We start from the raw sequence: 16297 nt of genomic DNA, 5'->3' as shown, positions 1-16297 counted from the left end.
GTCTATTCAAAGTGGTTGAATGAGTTATTTTTATATTGCAGGCACCTGTTACTCACTGCGGGTGAGTTCAATCCCAAACTAAAGGAGAATTACCTGCTTGAAATCTAACTATTTCTAACAACTTCTAAGAGGTGCCAATAATATTGTCCGGGCCATTTTAGGATTTCTGTGGAATAAGTTAAGATTTAGTAGTTGTTTCAGCTATTTTTGTTTTGTTCCACTGCAAACCAAAGAAATACATTTGTGGATACCAAAAAGATTTTTAATTTCTACAATTTTCTGGAAGAAATCGTGCATTATTTGAAAAAAGTGCAAGGTTGCCAATATTTTATCTATCTATAATTCCAGTAATCTCTGTGTGTGTGTGTGTGTGTGTGTCTGTGTGTGTGTATGCGACCGCTGTTTCTCGACAACTACCGGTCCGATATACTTGAAACTTGCCAGGTATATTGCTGGGGACCCGAGGATGTGCCTTTTCAAGGTTTCATATTAATCGGAGAAGTAGTTACCGAGCTATGGCGATTTCTTTACCAAACTCCGCAAGCCGTTCGCTTTGGACCAAACCATTGCATGTAAATAGAGGGGGGGGGGGGGGGGGGATTGTCACCGTACTCGCAAGCCGTTCGCTTTGGACCAAACCATTTCATGTAAATAGAGGGGGGGGGGGGGGGATTGTCACCGTACTCGCAAGCCGTTCGCTTTGGACCAAACCATTTCATGTAAATAGAGGGGGGGGATTGTCACCGTACTCGCAAGCCATTCGCTTTGGACCAAACCATTTCATGTAAATAGAGGGGGGGGGGGGGGGGGATTGTCACCGTACTCGCAAGCCGTCCGCTTTGGCTTTGCGAATGGACCAAACCATTTCATGTAAATAGAGGGGGGTGATATAATTTTAGATATATATATAGTACGGGCATGCCCTAGTATTACATAATGCTGATTAATAAAGGTGATAATTAATATTTGATGCACATTCTCTTTTTTTGTTGTACACAGATTTTGATGAATGCAAAAGCTCCAAACATAACTGCCACCATTTTTGTACAAACATTTTCGGAACGTATGAATGCAGCTGTCGAAGTGGTTATTCTTTGGACCCACAAGACAAAAATACATGCCGTGGTAAGTACGCTCATCTATACTAAAATAGAGTCATCTGTGTGTGCATGTATGTTTGTGTGTGTTGACATTTTTCTCAGAGATGGCCAAACGGATCTTCATCAAACTTTCAGAGGTTCACCAGTGAGTGCCAAAGAATGTTTTAGGCAAACAAAACCTTTTTTGAATTAAAAAAAAAGTTTGGATTTTTTTCTTCAATGCTCTATAGTCCCTAAGCCTTTGTAGCTACCTGAAAGGTAATATTAAATGACCCCCGACCCCATTCTTTAGTGGAAGTGGGGAAGTGTTAGTGGAACAAAAAATAGAAAAACAAAACAAAATTTGATTTCTTCAAAATGGCAACAGGATTAGAGCAGCATCGTGCAACGCCGGGCACCTCTGCTAGTTATTCGCAACCTTCGGCATAGTGCTGTAACCGAAAGGAGGTCCCAAACTCAAACTTGGTGAGTTTAGCTTCCGAGCCAAGTCAAGCTGTGTTTGCATGCGTTAGAAATGTGAGTTATATTTATGTATGCGGTAGAAATGTGCGTTATCTTTGGCTTGTTCCGTTAGCAAGCAGCTTGCTCTGCAAGAATGTCTGTGGGTTTAAAAGCAAAAAGTTACCATAATCGGTCACTGTGACTGTTACCTGTCTAGCTATGTTTGCCATGAGCATGGGTATGGCAACGTGGCCAGCCCTGAGTTAACTGACGTGGTTGTGGTTCTTATTCGAGTTCTTGTTGTTGTTGTAACTTCCGCCACCAAAGGTGGATGGAAGTTATGTTTTCACCCCTGTCTGTTTGTCTGTCCGTTTGTTTGTGAACAAAATATCTCAAAAAGTTGAAGACGGATTTGGACGAAATTTGGCAGAGATGTCGCGTATGTGACCAGGACAAAAGGATGAGATTTTGGTGAAGATCCGGATCCGGATCCGGCTACTAGAATTATTAAGTGATTCTTCACCATTGGGAGATAGGGCCAAAAACTATACATAGCAGGATATCTCAAAATGTTGTGGACGGATTTGGATGAAACTTGGTGGACCGGTTGGGTGTCTGACAAGGACGATTGGATTCGACTTTGGTGAAGATCTGAATATGGATTTGGATATGAGAATTATTTAATTTTTTTGTGATTCTTCACCATTGGGAGATAGGGCCAAAAACGATACACAGCAGGATATCTCAAAAAGTTATGGATGGATTTGGACGAAACTTGTTGGACAGGTTGTGTGTGTGTGAGGAAGAATCGATTCGATTTTGGTGAAGATCCGGATCCGGATCCAGCTGTAGAATTTTTAAAGTGATTCTTCACCATTGAGCGATATGGCCAACCAGGCGGAGGTATGCTCTCTACTGTGTGCCGTTCTTGTTGCTGTTGTTTTTGTGTGCACCTTCCATGTAATTTTATGTATTTTTATATTGCCTTGAGAAATACCACAATATAATCTTGCATAACCTTCTGTGTCGTAGGTAGAATAATAAATGTCACGTGTTTGGTAGAATAATAAATGTTTCCGTTCGAACCATTGGGTGAAGAACCCATTAGCGCTTCTTCTTCTTCTTTAAAATAGGAATAGGCTTTTAAAACAGTCAACCTTGCCATGAGATGAGTTAATTGGCTTGGTTGTTTGTATTCTACTAGTACCCGACTGCAAAGCCGCAATGAGTCGGCGAAGCCAAAGCCTCTTGCCACTATTTTACCCATCACTATGGCATCAGTGGGTTAGGTAGTTGGTAGTAGGTAGGTGTAGTAGGTACCGTACCTGGTACGACTTGGTAAAAGAGAAGGGCAGACAGTCCTCCACAATACCTACATACAATAAATGTCACAAGAAGCTTAAGGAAGTAACTATACGATGTGCTAGCTTAGGGCCTATTTTAAGAAATTTTAACTGGGCTTAACATACGTTTTCAGATTATGTGAGTAGTCTTCTAACTTCAGTCGCTGTCAGGGCTGGTTCTCTCCGGGCACTGCGGCTTCCTCCACCAGAAGAAGTTAGCTTGCAGTAAGATCAGTGCCGACAGGTCAGACGATAGCGCCGTTTCAACAGCAATGTGTGACTGTCGTTAATCAAACCTTGTCGATCGCGCTGATTGGCTGACCTAAGCTCATTGCTGATTGGTCAGCTCACAAAATTTCGCAAATTCAGACCGAAAATGACACCATTTGCATTCTGGATGAGATTAAAATTGATAAAATCTCCTTCTTGATTAATTCGGTGAATTCCGTCTCAACTTCGGATATTTCCCGCCGTGAAAAACTATCCCCGACAGCCGCGAGATTTCTAAAAAACAATTCTTCGTCAATTTTAGAATATTTGACGCCGTTTTCACCCTCCGAAACACGTAATAAGCTTTTTTGAAATAATTTTTGAAATGCTCGAATCTCATTGGTTCCGGTGTTTGGTGACGATTTTCGTTGAAGATAACAAGGTTGGTCTTAAAGTATTTTAATTACACATTAGAGGTGCATCAGATTGTGAATCAAACAAAGACGGGTGAATCAAACTCCTATTGAACTTTTTCGCAATTTTTTTATGCATACTTCCGCATCCGGAAGATGGCGGCCTTCATTGAGTGATTTGGTTTCTGAAATACTTTTTCAAATGCTCGCATCTCATTGGTTCCGGTGTTTGGTGACGATTTTCGTTGAAGATAACCAGGCCCGTGCGGGCCGAGGTTGGTCTTAAAGTATTTTAATTACAAATTAGAGGTGCATAAGATGGTGAATCAAACAAAGACGGGTGAAACAAACTCCGATTGAACTTTTTTCAATTTGTTATGCATACTTCCGCATCCTCAAGATGGCGGCCTCCATTGAGCGATTTGGTGCGTCACAGCTTCGGAATTCTCAAGCCAAGGGATCCAGCATAATCTGGTTTTCAACATAATACGTACGCGTTTATTCACAACACCGGCTTCGCCAGCTATTATATCTGTAGAATATTATTGGTTCAAGTCGATAGATTATTAGTTTTCCAACCAAGTAAATTGATTGTGGTAAACCCTCGACATCCCGTGAAAACTGATACTGAGGTCTTATAGAGGTATGAGAAAAGGGGGGATAGATTCACGCCACAAAAAATAACCACATTTCAACAAGAATAACGGAAAAGCAACTCCAGGTTGCGTTAGTTGGACAATGCCACGTGGCCCAGCTTGGCCTTGCCTAATTTTCTCTAGTGAGAAACAAGCATTAGAGTGAGGTGCATATAGTATAGTTATATATATATATATATATATATATATATATATATATATATATATATATATATATATATACGTATATATAATATATATATATATATATATATATATATATATATATATATATATATACATATATATATATATATATACATATATATATATATATATACATATATATATATATATATACATATATATATATATATATATATATACATATATATATATATATTGTTATGGATCCGGGGGACGGCACTCCCGTTAGCAAGGGGGGGGGGGGGGTTAATCCCCTTGTCCTGTTATGCTGGCCATCTCCGCCGGTCCTGGAGCTATCACGTCACTTCCGGTCAGCGCTGAATAGGGTAGTAGGCCAATTATTCCTATGACCTAATTACCAGCGCCTTCCGGTAAGCGAGGAAATGAGCCCCGCCCGAGCCGCGGATAAGATGGAAGATTGCCGAGCGGTTTAGCAATCCGCAGCTCGAGTCATTAACAAAGGACTAACCTGACTCCGAACGTTGGCCGAATCATGCCACAGGTACTCAATGGGAAGAAGGGACTAAAGCGACCGGATGAGAGGAAAACCCAAAGAATAAAAAGGAACAAAGCATCGGTTTATTAATTCTATACAAAAACCCAAAGAAGAGGAAACGAAAGTAATATACAGAAGAAGAGGAGCAAAAGGACACAGGGCAAGCCTTAAAACAGTCTTATATTATACCCCAGGACAAAACCAACAGACTCATACGACAGGGAATGGCAGGAAGGAATGGCTGGAAGGGGGAGAATGGTCCAGGCAGACGACAGGGTAGGAAGGTCCGGGCCGGTGCGCAGCATCGAGGTTGGCTCCAGTCCACGCTCCGGGCTCAAGGCGAAACCCGGCAGCAGCTGCACGTATTCGTTTCACGCGGGCCGACAACGTGAATGGATGGCGTAATGTCAGCGGACCCACTCTTCTGCCTCCCGATCCTTCACACTCAGCTCTCCTCTCTTTGCTCTCTTGACGCACTCATCCCTCTCACTCATCTGCTCTGTACCTTCTCAGTCGTCTCTTCTGAACCTTCTCACTCGACTGCTGAAGCAGTCCCATGCAGCCGCTTTTATTGACGGTGTAGGAATCAAGCCGCCGGCTCTGATGACGCCTACTGGTTGGCTCACCTCGGCGCTGGTTGGCCGGTAAGGGCTCGCTGACTCCACCTCCGATGACAAGTTCACGTGCCACACCTTTTTCTTGTGGCTCCGCCCCCTTCTTCCTCGACATGAGACCACGTGTGTAATGGCGGCTTGGTGCCAGCAAAACAGCCCAAGGCAACGGCAGCGATCGCTATTGTACTGTTACTGCGGAGATGCTTGGGGAAATTGAAAGGGGCCTATCTTATTTGATTAATGCAACGCAGATTCAACTATTGGGAACAGATCCTTCACTGAAACACATAATAATGAAATAACTACTGAGAGGTCCTATGGTTCGCTACGTGTTGTACATGGATTAACTAGGGTGCGATCTTTAATAAAGCCAATTGATGGGGATATTTACAGGGGATCATTTATAAGGGAAACATTTACTAAAATTTACTAGTGAAGGTTCTAAAAACCGTAACACAGCACCCGTCTTTCCTCTAGGGCCGTCCCGGCCCGAAATAACTTTACTTAATGTGACACTCAGGTGTAGTAGCCCTCTACTATTTTATTTATGGCCAAGAGGGGCCAACTAAGGGTGGTCCACCTGTATGGCAAAGGGGGCCACCTCTCCATGGTCCGCAAGCAAGCTTTGCTCTGGCCATCATGGCCGGTCCCAGCAGAGGGGCCAGGCCCCAACACGTGGGGTCCATCGGTGTGGTGCTTGGCCACAAAAACGTGTGGTCCATAAAGTGGTGCTTGGCCGCAGGTCGTGCGGTCCATAAGGTGGTGTACCGGTCCAGGCAGGCTGTGCAGCGGCGGCTCAGGCACACAAGTGCGGCTACCTGCGCACTCCCCCCCGGACCCAAAAGACAAGCCGTGAGTGGGGAAGGAAAGGACACAGCAAGCATCGGGGCAAGGTCACAAGGGTACACATCAATACAAAGTAATGCAGAGGTGAGGTGTGCATGGGAGCGAGCAGAGAAAGCTCGTCCCTACCGTACGTCACCCCCCCTGTCACCTACCCTACCCTTGCCCTTACCCAGTATGTACAAAACTCTACACATTTACAAATTCGTCACTAACCTCCTGTCTTCCCCATATCTCCCCTAATCCAAATTCGTTATCAATCCCTCTAACCAAATTTGCCATCAAGCCCAATTTCTCATCAATTCCTCCTAAGGAGGAAGAGATGGAACAACAAGCACAATGTCACCCCCACGTCATGATGCGTCTCACCATTCTAAAACATTTTCAACATGTCCGTCCTCCGGATCCTCCGGCCCCATTGGACAACTCTACTGGCTCCCAGAGCCTACCTGCGGCCTCACCTGGCCGACATCTTAACAGTGGTGGAGTGCCCATTTAATTACACTCACTAACAGGCCACACGCCCAGCCAATTGACTCCACTAATGCATCCATCCAAATACCATTCTACCACACGCACCACAGATGCCAATATCCACCACAATTTACCTATACCCTCTACCTACTTTTAAACTACCCTCCCTGGGTATTCGTGAAGGGGTCCATGTTCCCCATCCACTCCTTTCGCACCAACCACTCCACTCCACTTATTCCACACTACTCACTCCACACCATCCATTCCATACTCCATTCCCCTATTCCATTCAACCATTCTCCATACACCTGTGCTTCACCTGCACTTGCTCACTCAACTGGTGCTCACACACACCTAGTGGCTCTTGCACCCTCCTCTCCTCCAGGACCATTCATTCAATACAACTCACACTCACACTTTTCACAATACGCTGCTCAATCACCTCCTTCACACACACTGCATCGTCTAAGCTGACTACTCCCTTCTGAAACTCACGCCCCCCCCCCCCCCGTCTTCCCTTATACTAAGCGCTCCCACGTCATTATAATCCACTAAACTGCTACGTCCCCTCTACAGGTATCATGTCGCTACTTAACCCTACAGTTACCTATGGTCATCTTTCTAAATCCCATCAATAACCTAACCCTCCCGGGCTAGTTTGCACAGCCAAAACCCCATAAACTATTGCTCATGTGCCCTGGGAGGATGGGAGGGATGGTGGATTTGCCATCCCTCCACATCGGGCATCTCCCATTATCAATTTTTGCCCATCCAATTTTTGCCAATCAAATTTCAATTTTGCCAATCAAATTGGCCCATCCAATTTGCCAATCCAATTAGCCAATCATCAATTTCCTACCCCTATTCGTCCATTATTCTGAGCCTCGGTGCGTCATTACTTCATTAAAACTCGGCTTCGCAAAGCCGAGCAATGAATTCGGGTGGTTTGGTCTCCTGCGGTTGGGTCCGTCCGGCATCCGATTCAGTAGTCCATGGGCCAGACAGAAAATCGGTACCAAATTTGGGGCAAAACTTAAGTGGTATTAAAATGTTTGTGGGGTCAGTATGAACAAATTAATATATGATAACCTTTCCATAGGAGTAGCTTCGTCCATTTATTTTCCATCTTAACATTTTGGCCAATTGGCGCTTTTTTCTAATTAAGCAAAGTCATATATCATGAAAATATTCCATTAAAAGCCATCCATAATAAGTTAATAATATTTCCAGCTAACAGAATATTTCCAAGAGTCACTGATTATGGTTATTTTACCATAATATAGGCCTACATTGACATGACAGAAATCATGTTGGGGTTACTTCGTGCTTCCAGGGAAGGGGACTGGTTGTTGCACCTGGCATCTATCCGGAAAATGATTCCTTGGTGCTTTGCCTATGACAAGATCAACTATGCACGCTTACTCCCGTATTACTATGCCACAATGTCACACTTGCCTATTGACCATCCTGACGTGCATGCACACTTTCTTCAGGGTGGTTTTTCTGTACAGATTGGCAGCAAAAATCCATTTGGCAGAATCCCTGTTAGTCCTGCGGCATAGCAGACCAATTGTTCAAATTGTTCTAAAAGCACCAAAATTGGCACACATGTAGATTAATATATTCTAAACATTTTTGGATATGGAGGCATTCAAGATTAGCCCTGTGGAAGATATGGCGGCCATTGTTCAAAATGGCCGCCATTTACCATTAGCGTCATTACATAGACTTCATTATGTGTCGTTAGTATGGTGCTAGATGGGCCAAAATTCCTTTTTTTTACATCAGAATTAACATCAATAAGTGTTTAACAGATATTTAGATACAAAATATCTGTTATCTGTTAAATTTAAATATCTGTTAAATAACAGATATTTAACAGATATTTAGTTTAACAGATACAAACCTCTCGATGACATGCATTGTATCCTCTTGGATGCTTGTGGGTGCATTTGCCAGACTCAGCAGGGCATCAGTGAGTTCTGGCAGCGTGTTCCATGTTGCCCAGGCAGATTTCTTCCCATGTCCGACGAAGGCTGACACAGTATCACACCCTGTGATGGCATGAAACATTGGAAGAGTGCATTTTGAATGAATCTTGAATGAATGAAAAGAGAAAGAAAAAAAAAAGAGAAAAAAAAGAAAAAAAAAAAAAAACAAAGAAAAGAGAAGAAAAAAAAAAGAAAAAAAAAATGAAAAGAGAATCTTGAATGCCTCCATATCCAAAATTGTTCAGAATGTATTAATCTACATGTGTGCCAATTTTGGTGCTTTTAGAACAATTTGAACAATTGGTTTCGTATTTTTTACTATGCCGCTGGGCTATGTGGATCAAACCATTGATGAGACTGTGAACAAGGACACACAGACATCTGGAGGAACTAAGGGATTTAGTCTCAAATCTGGAGCTGTCACCAAATATTACATTACATCTGAGTACCGAAGTGAGTACCTCTGGCAGTTGAGGAATCTGGTAGATCAAAGTGATTCTCAGCTCCATCACCCATACCTGCAGTTGCCTAGGATCAGAAGAGATGAGACAGATGTTCAGTTCCTTGTTGACCTCATGGAGATGTGTTGGTTGAATCCACTCAGTTCTGACCATGCAGAGTTTGTCAGCTTGTCAACTGGTACTGTAGCACCACCAAAGATTGCCAATGATCTTCTTGAAGCCCATAGAATAGGAGAAGAGGCATATCAAGCTTTCAAGCAAGAACGTCTGGAAACAGACCTGCCAGTTACTCAGTTCTATGATAAAATGACAAAAAAGAAACTGAAAACTTTCTCAGACATAAGAAAGAAACCACAGAAACAATATCAAGTCAAGCAAGCAATTCTTCAGGCTGATAGGAATTTGTTTGGGCACATGATTCTTGTGGCCGAGAGCCGAGAGTTACACATGAGTGATGTCTTGGCCCACCCTCTTGGATCTTTGCCATGGGCTCTTGCCAATGGTGATGGAACACTGCGTAAGACTAACAAAGCAGATCTAGCACGAGAGCTGGAGAAGTGTGTCTCATCAGCAGAGGCCATCCCTGAATCATCAGCAACTATTATTAATGGGATGGGCTTAGTACAGAAGATGAAAGGGAATGACAGGACATTCTCCCAGCTGGCAGATTCTGTTTTTTCTAAGGTTTTGCATGAAGGAGCCAAGAGCCAACGAATTGATGTTGTCTTTGATGTTTACCAAGAGACATCTATAAAGGACGCTGAAAGAGCTAGCAGAGGTGCAGATACAGGCATCCAGTTTAGGAGCATTGCACCTGGCCATAACATCCAGCAGTGGAGAAAACTACTAAGCAGCTCTTCCAACAAAGCCAGTCTGATCAAGTTCCTGGTGAATGAATGGAAGGAACACAAATATAGAGAGAAACTTCAGAACAAAACCTTGTATGTTACTTGTGAGGAGACCTGCTTTAAAATCAGTGAGGAACACTGGGAGGAGCTCAAAGAGTTGAAATCAACCCAGGAAGAAGCAGATACCCGTATGCTTTTGCATGCTCTTCATGCAGCAGAGTCTGGCTACAAGGCAGTGGTCATCACTGCTGAAGATACAGATGTGCTTGTTCTGTGTCTGGGCTTCAGAAAAGAAATACCATGTTCCATGTACCAGAAATGTGGAACCCAAAACCGGACAAGGTTCCTTGACATTACTAAGCTAGGTCAGTCCCTGGGAGATAGTGTCTGCAATGCAATCATTGGTATGCATGCCTTCACTGGCTGTGATACAGTCAGTGCCTTTGCAGGCCGTGGAAAGATGGGCACATTAAAGCAAATGAAGTCTGAAAAGACCTACCAGAAGGTTTTCTGTGAGCTTGGACAGTCATGGGATGTGTCTGCAGAGCAGTTTCAGAAGCTGCAAGAAATCACTTGTCGAATGTATGTGCCTTCTACAAGCACATCAGATGTGAATACACTCCGCTACCAACTTTTCTGCACCAGACATGGTCAACTAGAGTCCAGTCAACTGCCACCTTGTGAAGATTGCCTGTACATGCATGTTCTTCGTGCCAACTATCAAGCTGCCATCTGGAGACGATCTTTACAATGTCAACCCCTTGTACCAAGTCTCAAGGACCATGGATGGACCATAGATGATGACGGCAAACTGGCCATCGTGTGGATGCGTGGGTCACCAGCACCAGAAGCTGTATTGCAGTTCTTATCCTGTCAATGTGTGAAGTCTTGCAAATTACCTGAGTGCCCATGTCTTAGCAATGGTTTGAAGTGCACAAACATGTGCTGCCTAAAAACCTGTGGAAACCAACCAATTGAGGAAGAACTGGTTGCAGAACTAACAGATATCGATGTCGATGATGGTGATGATGAGTGATGCAATGGAGATTGAATCTATGATTTCATTCTGCAAATAAGAGACAGTTATAAATATCACAGCACCTATATTTCTATTTCATGATGCCTTGCAGTAGAAACAATTTACATGGAAGTTCGCATATCCTGCGGTTGGGTCCGTCCGGCATCCGATTCAGGGGAGGATGTTTGGTTGGGCCAAGGTTTAAAGCACCATCCCGGCGTGGGGCCTTGCGCTCCCAAGCGCGATGGCCTTGCCTTGCCCGGGTGGAACGCCACCACCACAAGGGGGTGCCGTTCTGACCCCTCCTACCTTCCCTCGAACCGGGCCGATCACCTTGCCCGACAAAGCGCGGACGCGACCGTGCAGGGCGGGGCCCAAAGCGGATCGTGCACGACGCTCCGAACAGGAGCGACACCGATCCCCGCCGGTTCCCGCAATACACAAAGCCCGGCACGGACCGAGGGCTCGCGTCGGCTAAACGTCGGTCTAAACGCTGTCCCATTTAACGTCGATGCTCCCCGTACATGCTCACACCACTCGTCCGTTCTACATTCACCAAACCCGGCGCTCCAACGCCTCTCGTGCATCCCATGCATTCTACTCGCGCACATTCTTGCGCATCCATTCCACCATTCGCACACTCTATCATCACGCACACCTCCGTTCCACACCTCTCCTCCGTTGCGTCCTCCATAACACTCACCACGGGTGCGCACTCCTGCACATACCCACTCATGTGCTCCGATGTGCCCTCCCGCACACGCGCCACAACCAACTCAGGTGTGCCTCCTCGCACCCGCTCCTCATCCATCTCACTCTCCGTATCACTCTCATCACACCTACACTCCGACGTGCATTCTCGCTTGCACTCGGTTTCACTGCCATACTCGGTCGTGCCTTCTCCCTCTCACCCGGTATCACACTCACGCTCCGACGCCATTCGTACACGCGCGCCGTTCACCTTCACAAACCTTTTCCTCACATGCGCGCCATTGCCATCCATAACGCGCACCATGGACCTTTTACGAGCGCCCGGGTGCCGTCTCGATCCCAAACACGCGAAAATTCTTTTTGCGCTAAACACCTTCCCGCAAAACCTCTTCGCACCATACACAGCCCGTCTCACCTTCGGGGTTCTTCTTCTTCGCTCCACACGCACCTGCAAATCTTTATAAGGATTATGCAGCACGACATCATGATGCGAGCACGGACTTTGCACATTATCCATTCCTTCACCCCGCGAGTGCTTTTCTAAGTCCGGCGTCTCTTCCATTCCAATTTCCACTATAATTAATTCGTTAATTTCTTTCTCTTCGACGACCGCTGGCTTTATTAAAATTTCCTCTTCTACCTCAGCGGTCGCCAGCTTCCCCATACTCTTCCCCATACCCATTCCCCATACCCCATACCCTCAGCGGTCGCGATTTCTATGCCCATCCACATGACTTCGCTTTTCTCACCCTCGCTCACCCCACGCTTCTCAAACCGCGCTACCTCATCGTGCACCGATGTACCTCTCCCGCTCGCCATGCGGTCTATGGTCTCCCCACATTTTTGTATGCGGTCACCCATTCTGTCCCCAATTTTACTTATTCGCTCCAATTTGCTGTCTAACTTCCCAATTTGGTCACTGGTACCCCTTGCTTCGTCCCTCATTGCTCCAATTTGGCATCCCAATCGCTCACTGGTACCCCTTGCCTGGTCCCTCTGCATTTCTATAGACGCTCGTAGTTGCTCTATGAGCAAATACAAGTCCCAACCCGCTGGCACCGCGGGCTCGGCTCTCGCCACCATGTGCGAGGTGCCCTTTTGTGCTCCTGCAACCACGTGCGAGGCACCGCCATCTTGTGCGCCTGCAATCCCCGCTACCACACCCTCATTGCTCTCCTCCTCCCTGGGGTCCTGGATTGCCTCTACCTCCTCATTCTCCCCTACTGGCACCCGATCGCCTTGACTATCCATGGCATGATTTTAATTGAGGATATTAAATAAAATTTCGGCCGCTCAAAATTTTGACCAAATTTTTAAGATGTTTTTTTTTTTTTTAAATTTGGTTCGGGTCCAATCCCACACTCCTGACACCAATTGTTATGGATCCGGGGGATGGCACTCCCATTAGCAAGGGGGGGTTAATCCCCTTGTCCTTTTAAGCTGGCCATCTCCACCGGTCCTGGAGCTATCACGTCACTTCCGGTCAGCGCTGAATAGGGTAGTAGGCCAATTATTCCTATGACCTAATTACCAGCGCCTTCCGGTAAGCGAGGAAATGAGCCCCGCCCGAGCCGCGGATAAGATGGAAGATTGCCGAGCGGTTTAGCGATCCGCAGCTCGAGCCATTAGCAAAGGACTAACCCGACTCCGAACGTTGGCCGAATCATGCCACAGGTACTCGATGGGAAGAAGGGACTAAAGTGACCGGATGAGAGGAAAACCCAAAGAATAAGAAGGAACAAAGAGTGGGTTTATTAATTCTATACAAAAACCCAAAGAAGAGGAAACGAAGGTAATATACAGAAGAAGAAGAGCAAAAGGCCACAGGGCAAGCCTTAAAACAGTCTTATATTATACCCCAGGACAAAACAAACAGTCTCACATGACAGGGAATGGCAGGAAGGAATGGCTGGAAGGGGGAGAATGGTCCAGGCAGACGACAGGGTAGGAAGGTCCGGGCCGGTGCGCAGCGTCGAGGTTGGCTCCAGTCCACGCTCTGGGCTCGAGGCAAAACCCGGCGGCAGCTGCACGTATTCGTTTCACACGGGCCGACAACGTGAATGGATGGCGTAATGTCAGCGGACCCACTCTTCTGCCTCCAGATCCTTCGCACTCAGCTCTCCTCTCTTTGCTCTCTTGACGCACTAATCCCTTTCACTCATCTGCTCTGTACCTTCTCACTCGTCTCTTCTGAACCTTCTCACTCGACTGCTGAAGAAGTCCCTCGCAGCCACTTTTATTGTCCGTGTAGGAATCAAGCCGCCGGCTCCGATGACACCCCTACCGGTTGGCTCACCTCGGCGCTGGTTGGCCGGTAAGGGCTCGCTGACTCCACCTCCGATGACGAGTTCACGTGCCACACCTTGTTCTTGTGGCTCCGCCCCCTTCTTCCTCGGCTTGAGACCGCGTGTGTAATGGCAGCTTGGTGCCGGCAAAACAGCCCAAGGCAACGGCAGCGAATGTTATTCTACTGTTACTGCGGAGATGCTTGGGGAAATTGAAAGGGGCCTATCTTATTTGATTGCAACAAATGTGGAGATGCAACACAGATTCAACTATTGGGAACAGATCCTTAACTGAAACACATAATAATGAAATAACTACTGAGAGGTCCTATGGTTCGCTACATGTTGTACATGGACTAACTAGGGTGCGATCTTTAACAAGCCAATTGATGGGCATATTTACAGGGGAACATTTATAAGGGAAACATTTACTAAAATTTACTAGTGAAGGTTCTAAAAACCGTAACTATATATATATATATATATATATATATATATGACGGGTTCCGTTGACTTAGGACTCGAGTCTGAGAGAAGGAACAACTGATATATTTATTGGATTCGTTATACACAAGCTTGTGGAAAGCAAAATGTCGAAATAGAAGCTCACAAAGACCAACGTTCCAACAAGATGCTCTGAAATAATTCGATCAAGCTTCACTTTATAAAGGGAATATTGGGGTGCGACTTTAGCTCACAAGACAAAGAGAAAGAGTGGGCTCATCGGTTACTTCATCCAAGGTCACTCATGGGTGAGCTTTTGATAAGATGGTCAGTCAACATGTTGACGGCTTTCTCATAGAACCCTGTTTTTGAAAAGTACAAAGGGAGTGGATAGTCGTAATTATGCCAACATGAAAGTGATTTGACACAGTCTTGTGGGAGGCTGGAAAGATACGGTTGGTCTTTCACAGAGTAAAGGATAATGCCATCACAGGGCCTGGGCTTTTACAAAACATATAACTCCTTATAAGGATATAACAAGTTTCCAAAGGACATGAAAGGAATAAAAGTATTAAAAGTATACAGAAAGCAATCAAAACAGAACATATACTTGTTTATACTTGGTAATTGGTAAAACAGCAATAAAGCACAGAAGGGGAGGGGGATCTCAAGCCCCACATACTGCCCTTTTGGATCTAAGATACAACTTTTTCTACAAGCCAATCAAAGGCCTTTATTCAATCAAGGCAGGAAAACAAGAAATGTAAAAGGTTCACTAAAAGATACCACGCGAATGCTGCCCAAGTGACCATGCCACATGCCCAAAGCACCCCACATCGTGCTCAGATGGACGATTCGCGTATGTATGTGAGTATGTAATGTGTGCTGGCCATAGAGGCATGAACATCCAATGGCGCGTCGAATCCACAACGAGGACGTCTGGTTCGGCCGGGGTCCACACCCGAGAGGATCTCCCGGCTCACCCTTTGTCCACGAAGGTGCAGCCAGGACTCCCCCCTAGCAGGAGCTCGCCCAAGCATCTCCAGGCGTAATCCTTGCAGATCTTCGGCGCTTAATCGATGGTCATGTCCATAAGGCCTTGAACGTGCAGTTGTTCTGCAGGGGAATATATAACAACATCAGTATCAAGTGGCTTAGACCTGCGGCCTGGACGGCCAGCAGTCAGAGCCTTACATTCCATGAAAAAGAGAGAAACTTCCTTTAAGTAGTCGTTTACGGCTGCATGTGTCATGCAGGGATCCAGGATAATCAGTTTCCTGGCAGGCAGGCCCAACAATGCTCTTGGGTGTGTGTGTCTTGGGTGTGTCTTGGCTCTGTGTCAAAATCCAGAGCTGGGTCAGCAAGGGTTGAACTGTGAGCTCGTGAAACAGCAATAGCATAAGAATAGGCGATGTCCGCGAGGACCAAAGCAAGTTCACATCCGAATCCAAATCCAATTTTCCAGTGTAAGCAAAATCATTTTCAAAATCATTATTGGCAACATCAACAACGGAAGAACAATCTTCGGACGCGGAGATCTCATCATCGCTGCTCAGTAAATCGTTCGGGTCGTCATTCCAGGATCCGCAGTCCGCAGTCACGCAGACAGCCGGAGGTTCATTTGGATCCATGGTCAGCTTGACGGTCACCACCATGGCTTTTTCTGGTGCCTTCTGCATTGTCCATCCTGTGAAACATTTACTCACACACACAAGGACTAAAACCTTGATTAGTACACCACAAACCACAAGTCCGAGGATTAT

General features: G+C 45.6%; 1 protein-coding gene across 1 annotated transcript in view; it reads left to right on the top strand.

The window, feature by feature from the left end:
* The window catches only part of LOC137425859 (uncharacterized), a 245516-nt gene that overhangs the window by 11475 nt on the left and 217744 nt on the right, over positions 1-16297 (top strand). The window contains exon 5 of the mRNA XM_078775229.1: positions 1000-1125. Coding sequence (XP_078631355.1) covers positions 1000-1125 — 126 coding nt within the window. The remainder of the gene's footprint in view (positions 1-999; positions 1126-16297) is intronic.

Source organism: Myxine glutinosa, chromosome 4 (assembly GCF_964187855.1).
Source record: "Myxine glutinosa chromosome 4, kmMyxGlut1.1, whole genome shotgun sequence".
Taxonomy (NCBI): Eukaryota; Metazoa; Chordata; class Myxini; order Myxiniformes; family Myxinidae; genus Myxine; species Myxine glutinosa.
Note: the sequence above shows the minus strand (reverse complement) of the source record. Positions and strands in the feature narration are given on the sequence as shown.